Below are 17326 nucleotides of genomic sequence, written 5' to 3'. Positions count from 1 at the left end.
TTATGTGACACATTTTTCCTTCAAATTTTTTGTTGAAGTAACACACACATAAAATCTATTATCTTGACCATTTCTTAGTGTACAATTCAGGGGCACTGAGTATATTCACATTGTTGTGAATTCATTCATTGCATTCATCTCCAGAAACTTTTTATCTTGTGAAACTGAAACTCTGCACCTATTAAACAGCAACTCCTGATTCTCCCCTTCCTCCCAGTCCCTGGAAACTACCAGTCTTTGTTTCTATGAGTCTGACTATATTAGGTACTTCACGTAAGAGTCTGACTGCATTAGGTACTTCACGTAAGGGGAATCATATAGGTGTCTCTTTGTGACTAGCTTATTTCACTTAGAAAATATGTCCTCAAAATTCACCCATGTTGTGCATGTATCAGAAGTTCCTTCCTTTTTTAAGGCTGAATAAGACTCCACGGTGTTATACACTGAGTTCTGTTTATCCATTTACCGACTGAGGGACACTTGGGTTGCTGCTGCCTTTTAGCTATTACAAATAATGCTGCTATGAACAAGGGTGTATGAATATTGCTTTGGGACCTCGTGACCCTGCTTTCAATTTCTCTTCATCTGTAACAACACTTATTATTTTCTTTTCTTCATAGCAGCCATGCTAATAAGAGAAATTGGACTTGTGCATTATTAGTGGAAATGCACTTATAAATGGTTAAGATGCCAAATTGTATGCTATGTACATTTTGCCACAATTTAAAAAATATTTGAAATGGTTAAGACGATACATTGAATGTTATTTATATTTACCCTCCCACCCCCTAAAAAAGAACCCCACAGCAGAGATAATATGCTTCCTTGGTTTAGAAACACTGTTCAGGTTAGAAAGGACAAGGGAAACAAATGTCTTTAATGCATAGTTACTTGTGTCTAATGACACCCAAATATGTAGTTGTCTTTATCATCCAGGGAAAATCAAGTTGATAATCAAATAAATAGCCTGCTTGTTCACTGTACTTGTTAGTCAACAACAAATATAATGCCTGATACATTATACTTCTCTAAACTATCCCATCTAAAAATGATAAATTTTCCCCTCAAAATGGTAATTTGGAAAACATACAACATGTTTGGGAAGAAAAATAAACTATTAAAATGTAATGACCAAAAAAATCATAAACCTACAAATTCTAGCACAAGTTGTTTGGAAAGATAATCCCCAAAAAGCTATCTAAAAACTTGTCTACATTATCAGGACAGGAGTGGCACAATACAGGTTTTAGATCCCATCTAATATCAGGTAATGTTTTTGGGGTTTTCTTGTTTTATTTTTTAAAAATTTATTTATTATTTTGAGGGAGAGAGAAAGAGTGAGCACACAAGAGAGCATGTGTGGGGGAGGGACAGAGAGGAAAGACAAAATCCCAAGCAAGCTCCATACCATCAGTACAGAACCTGATGCGGGGCTCAAACCTGCAAACGGTGGGATCATGACCTGAGCAGAGATCAAGAGTCAGACACTCAACTGACTGTACCACCCAGGCGCCCCTGTTAGGTTATGTTTTAATCTGAATTTATCCAAAGCTATATTTTTCTTCAATGTAAATGCCACAGTTAAAAGATTTTCATAAATTAATGATTCCTAGTTTCAAGGTTAAAAATACTAAAATACTCAAGAATAAGTTTGTATTAATAAACTATTTCAGTAAAAAAAAAAGAATAAGTTTGCATTGCAAACAGCTAATTTAGAAATAAATCTATTTGATGTTCCTAATTCAGGAAAATTAGAAAACATATGAATACTGACCCTACGCAATTTCAAATTTGCTAAAATAGTAATTTAACTCCAGTTTGCTCCTTGAGTATTAAAACTTGAGCTGCGATTGATAAAGACTGTGAATTTCAGAGTTCCAATGGAGCACAGAAGGAGAAGGAAAAAGCTGAGGAAATCGGTGCAGTTGCTAAAAGGCAGATGCCAGGTGAGCACAGAGCCACCATGCAGAGGTCGGGGGCTGTTTAGAGCCCAGTGAAAGACTGGTTGCAGGTATGGAGCCCCTGAAGCACATTTAGGATTTTGATAAAGTACAGGAAGAGATGGGCATTGTACACTGGCTGTATGTATCATCTACGTCTACAAACTATATATATAACCCAGGAATTTGTAAAGAAGGCATTCAAGAGTAGAAGTTGAATGGGATGAGATTGGACAGGATGGGATCAGGACAAGACCTGAACCTGGCCATAAGGAACGTGAAGATAGTATAGGCGAGGTGGGAGTGGAGAGAGATGAAAAGCCTTAATCCCAGTGGAAATAAACACAGAAGTCAAAATCTGAGTTTGTGCATACTGGAGTCCAGACAAATAAAACTAGAGCTAGCAACAGATTCTGGCCAGATCTGACTGGATGACAGGGGAAAAAATCCATACAGTAGCAGGCTGGATGTGGCACAGAACACCCATGGCAAGTTGCTAATCTGAGCAACTGAGGGAGGGGCAGGGTATAGACATCTTGCCAAGAATGTTCTTCACCTGACATTTGCAGGTTCCTGTTTACTTTGTAGCAATCTTGCTAAGGGTTTGGCAGAACCCATTCTTCCCTTTCATTTCCTTAATCACTTCCACAGGGTGGGTAATCTCTAATGAGCATCTGGGGAACAATGACACCTACTGTTTGAGCTACTGTAGCTGTAGAAATCCTGCCACATGAGACGGCAGTAAGTGCAGATTTGTAGCTACTCATTTCCTTTGGGGAGAAAAAGGACGAATGGCTCTGGTGGGTTAGGCCAGGTGAAGAGGTGCTGAAATTTCAGAAGACAGAGTTCTTATCTGAGAAGATATTTAATCTAGAATGAGAATATACGAGTGCATGTCTATTGATAACAGTCCTACTTTACAACAGAAAAAATTGAAGGCAAATGAAATATACGGTAGACTATAACATATGGTTCAGCCATGAGTATTTACAATAGAGAATCATAATCACAGAAACTGAAATTCTACAAGATGAAAAATGGAGCAAGGTCTTGACTGAAATGGCCACTCTGATTCCCAGTCCCTGCATACCACCTTCCTTCCCTTAGCCACAGAAAGGCCCTGGAACCTCCATCGTGGACTGCATGTCCTCAGCATGCTCTCCAGCTCTGTCTTCTACCTCAGATACAGACTCTGTCTGCATTATAAATAACATACCTGGTCTCCATTCCAACAGCTGGATACTTGTTTGATCTCCTGCATCTGAATTCCTTTATGGATCGTCTATTCTCCTTCCACTGAATTTGGAGCCCTGCGCTGCCTTTATCTTGTTTTGATCCAGTCTTCCTAAAGACTGCCCACTCCCAGACTTACAGCCACTGGGTTTTGCCATTCTTCCTCATGCTGGACCTTACAGAATAAACCACCAACTGAATATCCCACCACTGATCCGCTGTTCCATCCCCGTCCCTCCTACTGGCTGCCTGTGGCTGAATCTACTTCTGGTAGATAGACATCTCAGGTGATGTGCTCATCCCTTGTTTGGACTTTTCCTTTCTGTTGCTACCCTCCTCAAAAAACAAAACAAAACAAAACAAAACAAAACAAAACAAAAGAAAACAAAACAAAACAACCCAAAACAAAACAAACAAAAAAAACCAGTCAACAATGTCAAAATATAATATAGAGCACACAATATTCAGTATTCCTAGCCAGGGAAGATATCATTTTGCAACTACCAGTCACTTTTTACTTTTCAAAAGCACAGTAAATATTATTTTGGATTTTTAAAGTGCCAATTTAGTTTTTCATCATGGTGACAAATCTTTATGAAATTTGTGAGTCTTACAGTAATTCCCCTTTCTGAGCACTGTAGGAATAAATCTTAATAAAGTAGGAGAGAAAGGAATGGAAGACAAGGAAGGTACAGAAAATTTAATATATTTAAAACATTTAAGCATTCGTTTGTTCTGACTAAAGGTAGTGCCTAAAAAGTGCAGTAATTTATAAATTAAATTAGCAGTGAACATGTTATGTTTCTAGTTAAAAAATCTGGAAGAACTGAAATCACAGTTAACACTCATGTTTTCTTTCTTCCACTTGAATTCTATATACTAGAATAATCCAAGAAAAGTTAATCTCAAACCAGCTTTGCAAATAAGTTGAAAACAAAAACAAAAAAACTCCCTCCAAACAGGTTCATACTTTACTAGTAGAGTCTCCCTACTTCATGTCAAGTAGATAATGAAAACAAAGTTAAATTAACTTGTTCTTAAAACATTTTTAAGACTGGGGCGCCTGGGTGGCTCAGTCATCCAAGCGGCCGACTTTGGCTCAGGTCACGATCTCATGGTTCATGAGTTTGAGTCCCGCATCAGGCTCCACGCTGACAGCTTGGAGCTTGGAGACTGGTTTGGATTCTGTGTCTCCCTCTCTCTCTGACCCTTCCCCACTCATGCTCTGTTTCTCTCTGTCTCAATAAGAAATAAAACATAAGAAAAATTTCTAAGACTATCATATAATGTTCTTCAGAAAAAGATACTACATTTGAGATTTTAATTTCAGGCCAAATAATAATTATTATTTCACTTATGAAATCGCTCCATTTAGTTAAATTTTCAAAAGAGTGTCTGCTGGCAACTTCCTTCTTCTGCAACTTTAGCTCTTCTGTACCTGTGGGCTGGTATGCATGCACATTCATTCTTTTTTCCTACTTCTATAATATTTTAGCTTTTATGACATTTAACATTTGAAAGGTCAAATAGCTTCTACCAAGAGTTGTGGTAATACATTTTCTTTACATTCTTTTACTTTCATTTTGCAAGTACAGAATGCCTTTTTCAAGACTACATTAGTCTAAATAATTTTTAAAGATTATTACACTAGAAGACCGAATTATAGGTCTTTAAGGACCTAAAACTTATAAACCCATTTCTCCCATCTGCTTTTTAAAGTGGTTAAAAAAATTAAAATTCAATACTATGTAAAACATAGATTGATGTTGCCCAGAGGGATAAAAATAAGACATTCAGAGAACAGTTCTCATTGTTGTCATGATTTAGTGCTATAGTCTTCCGTATTATATGAAACTTAATATCCATTAATATATGATAATCATTTGTTTGATATTACTGTGTTTACATAATGAATACCAGAGTCACCATGTATTGGGCAACAGTCTCCTCATGTGTTTATGGTAATTGTATAGTTGAGGCAGCCTATGAAGCAGAATATGCTGATTTGGTTGGCAGGAAACCAGAGTGAATCAAATGGACCACCATGTTGTCTCAAACTAAAACCTCAAATGTTCTCTCTTTTGCCACAAAGTGATTATGCAATATGCTTCAAGTTGCTAAAGGACAGAACAGTACTGAAAAGCAATCATTTGGCTAAGACTGAAGTCCTATGACGCATTTCTGAACTATTGTTGGTTGAATTAAAGTCTAAAATCTAACTCTGGGTCTATTACAACAAAACAGATTAAAAAATAAACAAACTATGTATCACGTATCTTGACATTTCTTTTTAAAAAGATTTCAAAATTGAGGAAAGTTAATGTCTACTTTGAATTCTGTAAATTTACCTGCTTTAATAGGTGTTATTCTGCCTTTATAAGCATTAGAAAATAGCCCCAAACTCCATCAACTCACTGATATTTACTTTTACACTTAACATAGCAGAAGACTTCTTCAGCCAACGAGCCTTGTGCTCACACCCCTCCCCGACCTGCATATATGTATAGAATGGAAAAATTTTTTTAATAGTTTATTGTCAAATTGGTTCACATACAACACCCAGTGCTCTTCCCCATAAGTGCCCTCCACCATCACCACCACCTCTTTTCCCTTCTCCCCCTTCCCCTTCAACCCTCAGTTCATTTTCAGTATTCAATAGTCTCTCAAGTTTTGCGTCCCTCTCTCTCCCCAACTCTCTTTCCCTCTTTCCCTCCCCCTGGTCCTTAGAATGGAAATTTTTAAGATGTAAGTTAACGCCTTAATCATCAGGCATTTTCTGACATTAAAATGGCTACCTTGACATCTATGAATTTAAAACAAAATATCTTACTTTAATCTTTTCAGCTCTAATAATTTGTTTTAAGATTTCTTAAACCAAAGAGAAGAAAACTACAGCATGAATAACATGGTGAAGAGTTGAAGAGTTCTAATAAGCTTAGTCTGGGCACAGTGTAGAACATTCTATTGAAAATCATTAAAATGGGCAGATAAACTCAAAGAAGCCTTACCCCTCCTCCATTCCCTGTAATAGGACAATAAAAATCAAATAAATACCTCAAATAGAAAGGTGACATAGGTCTTTCATCTTCCTGCGAACTAAAAGGAAAATAAATTTTGAATTAATTTCTGTTAATATCTTAACATGTCAATTTTACTAAAAGTCTGTTCTGCCTGTTAGAAATTTTATTTTGACACATTAGAGCTAATCTCATGAAGGAGCAAAGTTAGTAAAACATACTCTACCTTGGAACTAGCCAAGGTCAATTACTTCTACATGGGAGACCATCAAGAGAGGTTTCTTTCAAGACTAGCTTAAGGCAAAAGTAATTCACAATACACTTTCAAGAGGAAGCTTTTTACCATCTTATTTCTACAAGCCAATCCAAGTTCTATATATTATATGTAAACTCTTAAAATGATTGCATACATACTCAATTACCTCAATAAAGTTAATTATAGCTCATTACCATGATGATGAAAGTAAGAAGCAGCCAATAAAATATCCCTGTTAAATGTGAGCTACTTCAAGAATGATGCCTTAGCAATGAGAGGCACATCAGTAAACAACACTCCTGAACTTTGTTTTCAGGAGTTACTTTAAGTATTAATGAGTATAGATAACACATAAGGACATAAATGAAATTATAGAAATAGTTTACATTCTTCAAACAACATAGAATATAAAACTTAATACAAAGGTATTTTTAAAAATGTAAAATATATACAATGTTTTTTCAATATGTGGTTTTCTTCTGATAAATGACCTAAAAGCAAGAGTGAGTCAGTCTCTCTCGCTTAGTGTCCGTCTGCTGGAGTGGTCTTTGAACCTTTTGGATTATGCATTGATAAAATCTTTTCTAAGCAGCCACTCCCCTAAATATATTATTAAGTATCTACCTCTACTAATTATGGGCATGAATTAAACAGATAAAAATAGCAATAGAAATTAAAAAGAAGCTCTACAATTTTCTTCTGTATCTCTATCACTAATCTTGTATATCACCTTAGGGGAAGCAACTAGTTAATTTCAGCTTTCTCTTCCTTTCAACTTATTTTTTATTTTCTTAAGCAACAATGATGAAGAAACTTTGCTTCAGTTGGTAATATACTGGCAAAGTCTTAAATGTTATACCGTAAGACACATACACTCAAACGCAGCTGTCCCCTAAAGGTCTTAACATTTTAGTTGGAAGAGCACACCAACTAAGACATACTATTTCTCATTCTTTCATGATTTTGGTTTTCCATTTCATTACGGCTTAGCTGTTCTAATGTTTATGTTGCCAAAGACTTTAATGTTTGTAATCACTTGTGCCAATTATTTCTAAGTGAAGGGTAAGCGACGGGTCAGCGTTATTATGGACTTTAATGGGGGTGGATTGAGGGCAAAGCTTGTGGAGTCAGGCTGCACAGCTGAAGAGTTAGAGGTAACATGTGGGAAATGTCCAGGTGTCCTGGGAAGGAAGCCACCTGGAGCCATGCTACTATAAGAGGGGACTACTTTAAGCCAAACTGACACAAGAAGCTTACATATTAGTTTCAAAATATGCCTTGAAAACACTTAACAAATTACAAAAAATGCTGGAATTGGCTTGTTGCTGAATGAAGGATTCATAGTCAAAAAGTACTAATTATGACCAATACTATGCAAAAAGGCTGCAACCGAAAACCCTTAATGATTTTATTATTATAGGAAAATTGCCTTTTTGTGTTATAAAATGGGCCCCGAACTAAATACTTTTTTGCCCGGAACAGATCCTGAACTCTAACATGTAACAAATTTTAATGAAAATTAACAAGGGTACGTTAGTGAAGATATAGTTAGCAATCTGGTTGGTTTCCTTAGGATTAGATGATTTAGATGGTGCAGCGTTCTAAACACAGCTGTTCATATGTTTTGGCTAATGTTTATTTGTGTGTGTGTAAATTTCTTTGTAGCAAGGCAATCAAGATCAATCCTTTCTTCTCTCCCTCACATCTTTTCTCCCTCACGTATTTACTCATTAACCAGGTGCTACTGGGTGCTCTAACACTAATTATCTCACGTAAATCCTCACCAAAACCCTCGCTGGCACTTGCTCTCGACTTGAGGACAGTGGGCTCGGCATGGGGAACATAACATCCGTGGGTCACACACCTAGTGACATGTTAATTACTGTATTATGTGTTAGTCCATTTTTGTTGTTTACCATCTTCCCTTCAGTTTTAACCCGTCAGAATATGGCAGGATGAATAGGCGAAGAAAATAGATGTGACAGCCAGTCTGCATTCCGGCAGTCAGCAGCAAGATCTTGTCATAAAGATTCTAGCGACTCTGCACCAACCTTAATCCATTCGCAATGCATGACAACTGATAGCATGTATAAAATGCTTATTTTATTAAAGTGTACTCTGGCAATATAAGAATATCTCCTGATAAAAACACAAGTTTCTAATCATGAGCAAATATCTTTCAGGCTGCATCTGCCTAAAAACAAAGTAAAGTTGTCCAAGAAAGACAAAATCAGAAATTCTTTATTCGGTATGTCCCTGAAATTTAGATAATTTTACACGTTCCAAAAAAGAAAATGTACAGTACTGCAATTTAAGTAAAATAAAACAGCCTTAGATTTCTTCAATCCACAGAGGTAAACAGGGCAGCAATTCATGCACAGTACTCAAGAAGAACAATGTAATTCAAAAAGGAAATGAAAATATACCAATTTTTATAGTTAATTAGCATATTTCTCTTTTCCTTTTCACAAAAGTACCTTTTTCCTGGGTTTAGGAATGTAATCTTGACAAAAGTATAAATTCTAAAACAACTGAAACATTGATTTCAAATTAAGTCAATGAATTCTAAAAATCAATTTAATTTTAAAAGTAACTAAAACAATTTCTCGTCTTTATTTTATTTTGAGAGAGAGAGAAAGAGAGACAGAGAATGAGCAAAGGGCAGGGTATGCAGAGAGAGAGAGGGAGACACAGAATTGGAAGCAGGCTCCAGGCTGAGCTGTCAGCACAGAGTCTGACGCAGGGCTCGAACCCATGGACTGTGAGATCATGACCTGAGCTGAAGTTGGACGCTCAACTGACTGAGCCACCCAGGCACGTATACTATAGGCAATCTTAAGAAAAAATGGGTAAGGACAATTCTTCCAAATAGAACTGAGAAAACGAACGTTTCCATAGAATTTACACATCAGAACACATTTGGGAAAAAAAAATCACCATTTTTACATTTGCACAAAATGGATATTTTGTTATTGTTATAGGTCCCCAAGTATCTACTTATAGAGGTTATTTATGCCTGTTCCTGGATTTAGGTCTATCTTAGGCATGTCTAATGATATTAAAAGAGTCATAGTTTTTGGCCTAAATTTTCTTTTATTTTTTTAATGTTTATTTATTTTTAAGTGGGGGAGGAAGGGCAGAGAGAGAGGAAGACACAGAATTAGAAGCAGGCTCCATGCTCTGAGCCGGCAGCCCAGAGCCTGACTTGGAGCTTGAACTCACGAAGAGTGAGATCATGACCTGAGCTGAAGTCAGACACTTAATCCACAGCCACCCAGGCAACCATTGGCCTAAATTTTAAATTGAGAATTCTGACTCATTTTTAATTTTTAAAAATAAGGACATGTACTGCAAATGAAAAAGGGAGTGTGGGCCATGAAATTAAACAAATGACAAATTCTAATGAGTTGGAATTCATTCAGTTTCCTCCTTGGTTACTAATATAAACTCCAGGTTTTAATTATTTCCTGTTTGTTAACCCTGAATAATGTCCAAGTTCAAGCAGCCAATTCGTTTCCCTTTGTTTTCTCTTTTTAAAATTCAAACATACATTGAGAGATTTGGGCAGCCACCTCACGTATGCCAGGCAATTAGGTACTGAATGTCCTCAGACATGTGGGATCTATTCTCTCAAAACAACTGCCTCTGGGAAGAACATGGATGAGATACACCCAAGTAACAGTCCAAATCTAGGAAGCTACAACTTCGAAGGGCAATCACAGATACTATGTTATTAGTGGGGTCCTAATCGAATTTACTTATATGGCTCAATATTGGTAAAAGCACATAATGAATGAGAGCTAGACTTAGTTTCTTCATTAGTTGTGCTACTTTCTAACGTGAAGCCAATGAATACAATGCCCATCAATTTAATTACACAACAAGCTAATGGATATCACAAAATGTATGGTACTTTCTATGTCTCAGAAAAAACCAATGCTGTTGGGAGAACCCCCAGAGTGCAGTATTCTATTGCTGGATCAACCCACTGTTTATTCAATGACCTTTTGAGTTATCCCAATAAATGCTCCAATTAGTCCAACTTTCTAACTGGTTGGCTGGCTACCAAAAAAATGAACATCATCTGCATATTTAGTTACACTCTTTAAATTTTTGAGTTATTTGATCTAGAAGAAATCATTTGCAAGTGTCCCTTGAGTACTAAAGAGTATAAAAAACAGGTAAATGCTAAGGATTAGGTTCCATTCATTGAAGAAACTAGGAAAACCATCAAACAACAAAACAGACAAATGACAGAACAAAACAAAAACAACAGAACAGAGCAAAAGGGAGAGACCAAGTGAGGGAGCAATAAAAGTAAAGCAAAAAAAAAAAAAAAAAAAAGCAAAAAAGTAAAAATAAAATTATAACTATGAAGTAAACATTTTTTTCTGGAATTTGGGTTTTTTCCTCATGTTTTGACACAAGGTGCTAAATTTTCTTAGAGGAATTTTCATAGAGAATGATGAGGTGAGTGAAGTTACATTTTCTTTCTTTCCTTCTGCAAAACCTAAAGTATCACCCTCTCCTTGCATTTTCAATTTGTCCCCAGTGCCGGGCATTGGCCATGTACTACTTTAACTGGAGAGTGACGTAGCAGCTCACGTCCTCAGATTTTTGGTTTGGTCTCATTCAGGAATATGGGGGGAAAAAGCCACAATAATCTCTCTGTTCTTTTTGGGAAACAAATGTAGATGTTTCATTCAGACCCCTTCAGATTGGTTCATAGCTAAGTGTTTGCAGCTATAATTTTGGGGGGTTATTTTTGTAGATGTACACATGTACTTCTTTATTGTAAACCCAAGCAGTTTTGTTTAGCTTTATTATTTGCATTTTGTGATTAAGAACACAACACGTGGCCAGTAGAAATAAAAACAAATTCTTGAAGTTCAAGAGCAAATTGATTTTCCTGACCAAAGGGTAAATGCAAAGAGCTGAAACTGTTAATATTCACAGAACAGGACTCTTCAGCCAACATGAGACATATTATTTTGGAGGCAAAATACACAGACAAAATAAAAAGACATCCAAAAATTTAGAAGTTTTTTTCTCAATAAGAAAACATGCTTACCACTCTCTTGATTGCCTAGTGGAAATTTGAAATGTACTGGTTAGGGGTTGAACTGCATCCCTTCAGAAAGATGTGTGGGGGTGCTAACCCCAGGACCCTGGCCTTGACCTTATTTGGACATAAGGTCTTTACAGAGGTGATGGAGTCAAAATGAAATCATTAGGGCACTTGGGTGACTCAGTCGGTTGAGCTTCCAACTTTGGCTCAGATCACTATCTCATGGTTTGTGAGTTCAAGTCCTGCATCTGGCTTGCTGCTGTCAGCAGAGCCCACTCTAGATCCTCTGTCCCCCGCTCTATGCCCCTTCCCGGCCCCCTGCTTTGAGTGTCTGTCAAAAAAAGAAAAAAAGAAAAAAAGAAAAAGAAAGAAAGAAAAAGAAAAAAACGAAAGAAGAAATCATTTAAGGGGGCCCTAATGCAGTATAACTTGAGTCCTTGTAAAAAGGGGAAATTTGGACACAAAGATAGACATGCACATGGGGAAAACGCCATGTGAAGATGGAGTTGCATCTGCCATTAAGCCAAGGAACTTCTTGAAACCAGGAGACAGGCCTGGAATAGATTCTTCTCCAGATCCTTCAGGGAGCGCATAGCCCTGCCAACATTGATTTGGAACTTCTGGCCTCCCCAACAGTGAGGCAAATAAATTTCTCTCCTTTTAAGCCACTCTGTTAGTGGTACTTTCTTATAGAAGCCTTAGGAAACTAATAAATCTACTAAATGTTTTTTCCCTAAATTCAGAAGAACCTGCCTAATTAAAGTGTCTTCATCTTACAAAAAGTTTGTCTCTCGAAATTCTTTTGTAGACATTCTCAGACTAGAATTTATTTCCAATGCTGACATGGGGATTTGATTTCCAGGCCTGTACTAACCTCTCATTCAAATGAACAATCTTCAATAAGTAGTCCAGAGACAATATCTAACGGATACCTTCAGCTGTGATCCAGTTAGAAACGTATTTTACACATCATTATGCATACATACAAAATGGACACACATTTTATGAAATTATCCATACTTTCAGTATTTTCTATTGTTACATTTTACTAATGTAAAATTATATAAAATACTAGTCATAACCTGATAAACTGATTTTAGGATAATAGGTCACGACTCACACTTGAAAAACAAAGTTTTAAACCATTATGCTAATTATACTTCTCCCTTGCCTGATATATGTAATGATACTCAATGATTGTTGTTGAATTAAGATCTATGTTCCAACAGGAGAGAAAGAAAACACTCGTTCTTTCCCTCCTATTGCCACAAATCAGCGCTGGGCCAAAGAACAGATTTTGTCCAGTCCAGATGGCAGAAAGGCACAGAGAGGAAGCAGTCCCGGATAAACCCAGTGGCAGGCATGAGAACATAGTTCTAGAAAGCCCTCTTTGAAATATTCTTTTCTTGGTTGAACCACAGGATGGTGTCAAGAGTGAGACTCAGGGACACGTGGTCTCTTTGGATTCCTCCTGATTTTATGACCGTGGCATTCTTTATCAACCCACATTCTTTTAGATTAAAAAAAACTTGGAGGGAACTAAGGAACATCTCATTGTTCTTCAGTCCTATGCCCCCAACTACTTCTATCTCTGGATGCCCTTCTGATGGATATCATTCAGAAATTTGAGGGGAGTGAGGGTGTGCATACCTCGGGGAGGGGCTTCTTATCAGGGAGAGGGAGGGCTCCTTTCTCTCCCTCTGCTGTGTCCCCTCGGACAGTCAGAATGTCAGAAGTGAACATAGCTATCTCCTGACTGACCAACATAGCCAGGATGCGCACTTGCACTTCATGGGATTTTGGCGGAAAGATGTTTTGAAGTCACAGAAAGGAATTCCTTTTATAATACTGAAGTCATGTTAACAAGCCAACTGCTTTCCTTAAAGAAGCTTACCCCTCAACCCCACATCTGGTCACTCCCCAAATTCTGCTGATTCTACCTTAAAAAAAAAAAAAAGACAAGTCTCTTGAACTTGATTTTTCCATTTCCTCTGTCTTGGTCTTTCCCAGGGCCAGTATGGTTTCCCTGCCACTCACACCAGTTACCCTTTACCCTCCTAACTTCAAAGCCTCGCCCACTTCCCTACTGCCTTGCAGGTACAATCCAAATGTCTAAACTCGGCACCGAAGATCCCTCCTGATCTAGGTCCAACAAGCCTCTGCAGACCACTCACCACATTTTCGTAACTCCTCCTGTTTGTACGTGCTGTTCCCTCTGCCTTAAATGTTTCCTCCACCTCTCTCAGCCTGGGTAAATATTTCATCTTTCAGCTCCAGTGTCATCTAATCTGGAAAGTCATCTACAGCACCCAGGGGAGGGAGCTGCCTCTTCCCCCAGGCTCTGATACACCGTTCATAGCTATAAATGAGCAACATGAAACCAGAATTCACGAGTTCAGACGCTTGCCTCACCTCCTGGATTTGTCTTTGTCTCGGTACCACTACCAGCATCTAAGCAAGGTACCTAGAACAGTCCAGGCGCTCAGTAAATGGCTGAATAAAATCAGCATCATCAAGGCTTTGTTGAGTGCTAATGCTCCCAGTTTGATGTAGAATTTTGAAAACATACACTGTTTATTATTTGTAAGATGAACTGGGCCAGCTAGAAGCATTTTCAGATATGTGCATGTGGATTATTTCAAGCGCTCTTGTTCCCTTCTACTCAAAACTTAGTGGAATCACAACTATGCCACAGACTTTCACTCCCATCCAGAGAGACATAACATTGTTTTCTTCCCTTCCACTCCCAGTGAGGTGGGGGTTCTGCCACTATGCCAGCAACGTAAATGCTGTGCTTTCTGTGGTGTTCCAGGAGCCCAGAAAAGGATATGTTCAGGCGAGGTAATATAGGCCTGCCACACACTGTATCTGTTTGTTCTGGCTTGAGAGCAGGAAAAGAAAATTATTTCACTTCACTGCAAACCCAAAGGTTGTTTGGGGCTTAAAGAAATTTTTGGTTTAGTCATCAAACTATTTTCAAGGCGGTTGGAAGCTTTCACTGGTCTCTGAGAGGCTTGCTCAGAGAAGTGACGTTTATCATGGACTGCCTTGGGGAGGCAATAATTGAGAACGCTAAATACAGTAACTTTCCTTAAGGGGGAGTTGATATTAGTTGATGAGAAAATACTTTTAGAACATTAATAAATAAGTTAATGTATTTTCTAATCTTTAGTTCAAAAGTAAAAGAATATGAGGATACCTGCAGAACAGAGGAAGGAAACAGTAATTTTTACTAACTTTTAAAAAGAATTACCCTTATAACATTATTGGTGGTTTGTTGATACAGTGCTTATTTAACAGATCTTAATTTCCCAAGTTGTTGACTGTGAAGGTGGGTTTCTTGTGGGAGACAAAAATATGCAGAAAGTAATGCAAATTATCCTGTCATTTTTCTTCCTTTGTCAGAGAAAGGTTTTACACAGTAAAAGGAGTCAATGACTTGTTTCTACTTTATCGTGATTTTTTACATTGGTGTTTAGAATGATGAAGAACTGGCCAATGCTTGATGTCTACCTTCGCTTTGGCTTTGGGAGCTTCCATAGCCACATGTGAGATCTCATTCAGCATTTTCTGTGTGGCTGCTATGCATCAGAGCCTATGATAAGTGCTACCGATAGATACACAGGCTAATAGGAGATGGTCCAAATCCTCACAGAATTTAGACGAGGGAGAAACAGAAATCTGAATGTTGATAATGATTAGGAAAAAAGATCCATGATTATCATGTATTGAGGGCTTTACCTTAATAAGTCTAGGCTTTGGGCTAAGAAGGTCACATACATTTTCTCATTTGATCCTCAAAGACACACTTGGAGACAAGTATCACCAACTGGATTTTTTTTTTTCAGATCAGAAAAACTAGTCTTCGAAAGGATAATTCACCAGCTGGAGGCCACAGAGCCAGACAGGGCTGAGACTCAAGTCCACATCTGTGGAAGCCAGGGTATCGGACCTTACGCTCAAGCACTATGCAGTCTGGAAGGTTAGGTGACATGAGTGACACTGGGAAGGAGTCTGGAGGGTCACGTAGGCATTATTAGGAGAAAGGTCAGAACTCTTCCATGAGGGATGAGTGTGAAGGCAGGAGGCAGCAGGGAGCCAGTGCAGCTGTCAGACGTGGCAGGTGCATCTGAGCAGGGGTACCCGGGACAGGCGGGCGTTGGAGTTTTTGCTAAGTCAAGAAACTGAAAGGGAAGGAGAGTCACTTATAAAAATACTACACAGTGTATCAATGGTCCACTCTGGCTGGCTGTCATTTCCTAATCTTGGTTTCAGGGGCTATTTTAATCTAGACAGTGAAGTTATAGTTCTTTCCATGATCATTTTGCTGACAGCAAAATACTGATGTATCATCCTAAGCTCTTTCCAAGCCCTCAACTTTTTCTAGTATTTCTGTTCCCTTCAGTATGATCTGAGTAAAGCAGTTTAGTTCTTTGCTTTTATTTCTATTAAGTTCAAGTTTTCTGATTTTTATTCTTATAGTTTATGAGAAGATACATGATTTCCTGACCACAAACCTTAAAGGTTTTATCAAATGTATCCTGTGTCTCTCCTCTTCTACTACCCAGTATTTTTATTTCTTTACCTAGGTATCTTAATTTTGAAAGTCAACTTCTTGGGCATCCTAATATTTTGTTTTTTACCATTCAGCTCCCCACTGCTTCCCATTAACATGCTATTCTTATGTGAGAATTAAAATTAGTTTCCACATCTGGCTCGGTGACAACCTTCCCAGGTGTTATAGTGCAGTGTCCAGAAGAGGTAAGTCTTTAGAGACAGAAAGTAGATTAGCGGTTGCCTAGAGTTGGGAGAGGGGGATTATAGGGAGATTGAGGGTTGTTTTAGTCAGTTTGGGCTGTTCTAACAAGATTGCACAGATTGTGTAACTTAAACAATAGAAACATTTACTTTGACTGGAAGTCAAAGATCAGGATGCTAGCAAGTTCTGGTGAGAGCTCTCCCTGGCTTGCTAATATGCCCCTCTGGTGGGGTGGGGGGGGGGCTGGGGAGGAGTAAGCACTCAAGGACACCAATCTTATCATAGGAGCACCACCTCCATGACTTCATCCAAACCTAATTACCTCTCAAAGTGTCCCACCTCCAAATACCATCACACTGGGGATTAGAGCTTCAACATAAGAATTTTGGGTGAACACATTTAGCTCACCATGGGGGTTGACAGCTACAATGTACAGGGTTGGGTGATGAGGATATTCTAAAATTGCTTGTAGTGATGGCTGTACAATCTTCTGAATATACTAAAAAATCACTAAATACATTATGTAGGTGAATTACATGGTTATGTGAATTAGATATCAATACAGCTATTAAAAAAGTTACTTCCAGTTTTTCTTAAAAAGTAAATAGTCCTTTTAAAAGGCTTTATGAGTACAAACTAGTTCTTGCAAATTACTTCTGATCATTACATAAATATATAAGTGTCATAGGAGAAAAACAAGGCAAAAGGTTTTGAGAGTTTCAAGAAATTTGATTCCAGAGTATTTTTAATGACACTTCCTGCAAACCATTCTTTAAGCCACTTTCCAATATTTATTCAATGAAATGGAATGCAATGTTAGAGAATCACCTTACCGGTGTTAAGAAGTCTTACATCCACAAAATTGAAAGGTATGAAAGTATAAGAATAAAAAACCAAGAGAAAAGCAATATACTACTACTCTCCATATCTGAGTAGTTTAGTCATTTAGAAAGAACTACCATATTCTTTAACTCTAAAACTACCCCTATAAGTAAGTATATCAAAAATTATCATCCCATCTTATAGATGAGGAAAATGACCTGATCAAATTCA

General features: G+C 37.7%; 1 protein-coding gene across 2 annotated transcripts in view; it reads right to left on the bottom strand.

Annotated features, from left to right (window-relative positions):
* The window catches only part of FAM13A (family with sequence similarity 13 member A), a 313453-nt gene that overhangs the window by 74977 nt on the left and 221150 nt on the right, over nt 1–17326 (bottom strand). For both annotated transcript variants that reach the window (XM_029943172.1, XM_029943165.1), the window contains one exon: nt 6228–6269. In XM_029943172.1, the coding sequence (XP_029799032.1) occupies nt 6228–6269 (42 nt within the window). The remainder of the gene's footprint in view (nt 1–6227; nt 6270–17326) is intronic.

Source organism: Suricata suricatta, chromosome 1 (assembly GCF_006229205.1).
Source record: "Suricata suricatta isolate VVHF042 chromosome 1, meerkat_22Aug2017_6uvM2_HiC, whole genome shotgun sequence".
NCBI classification, from domain to species: Eukaryota; Metazoa; Chordata; class Mammalia; order Carnivora; family Herpestidae; genus Suricata; species Suricata suricatta.
This window is presented reverse-complemented; position numbering and strand designations above follow the sequence as displayed.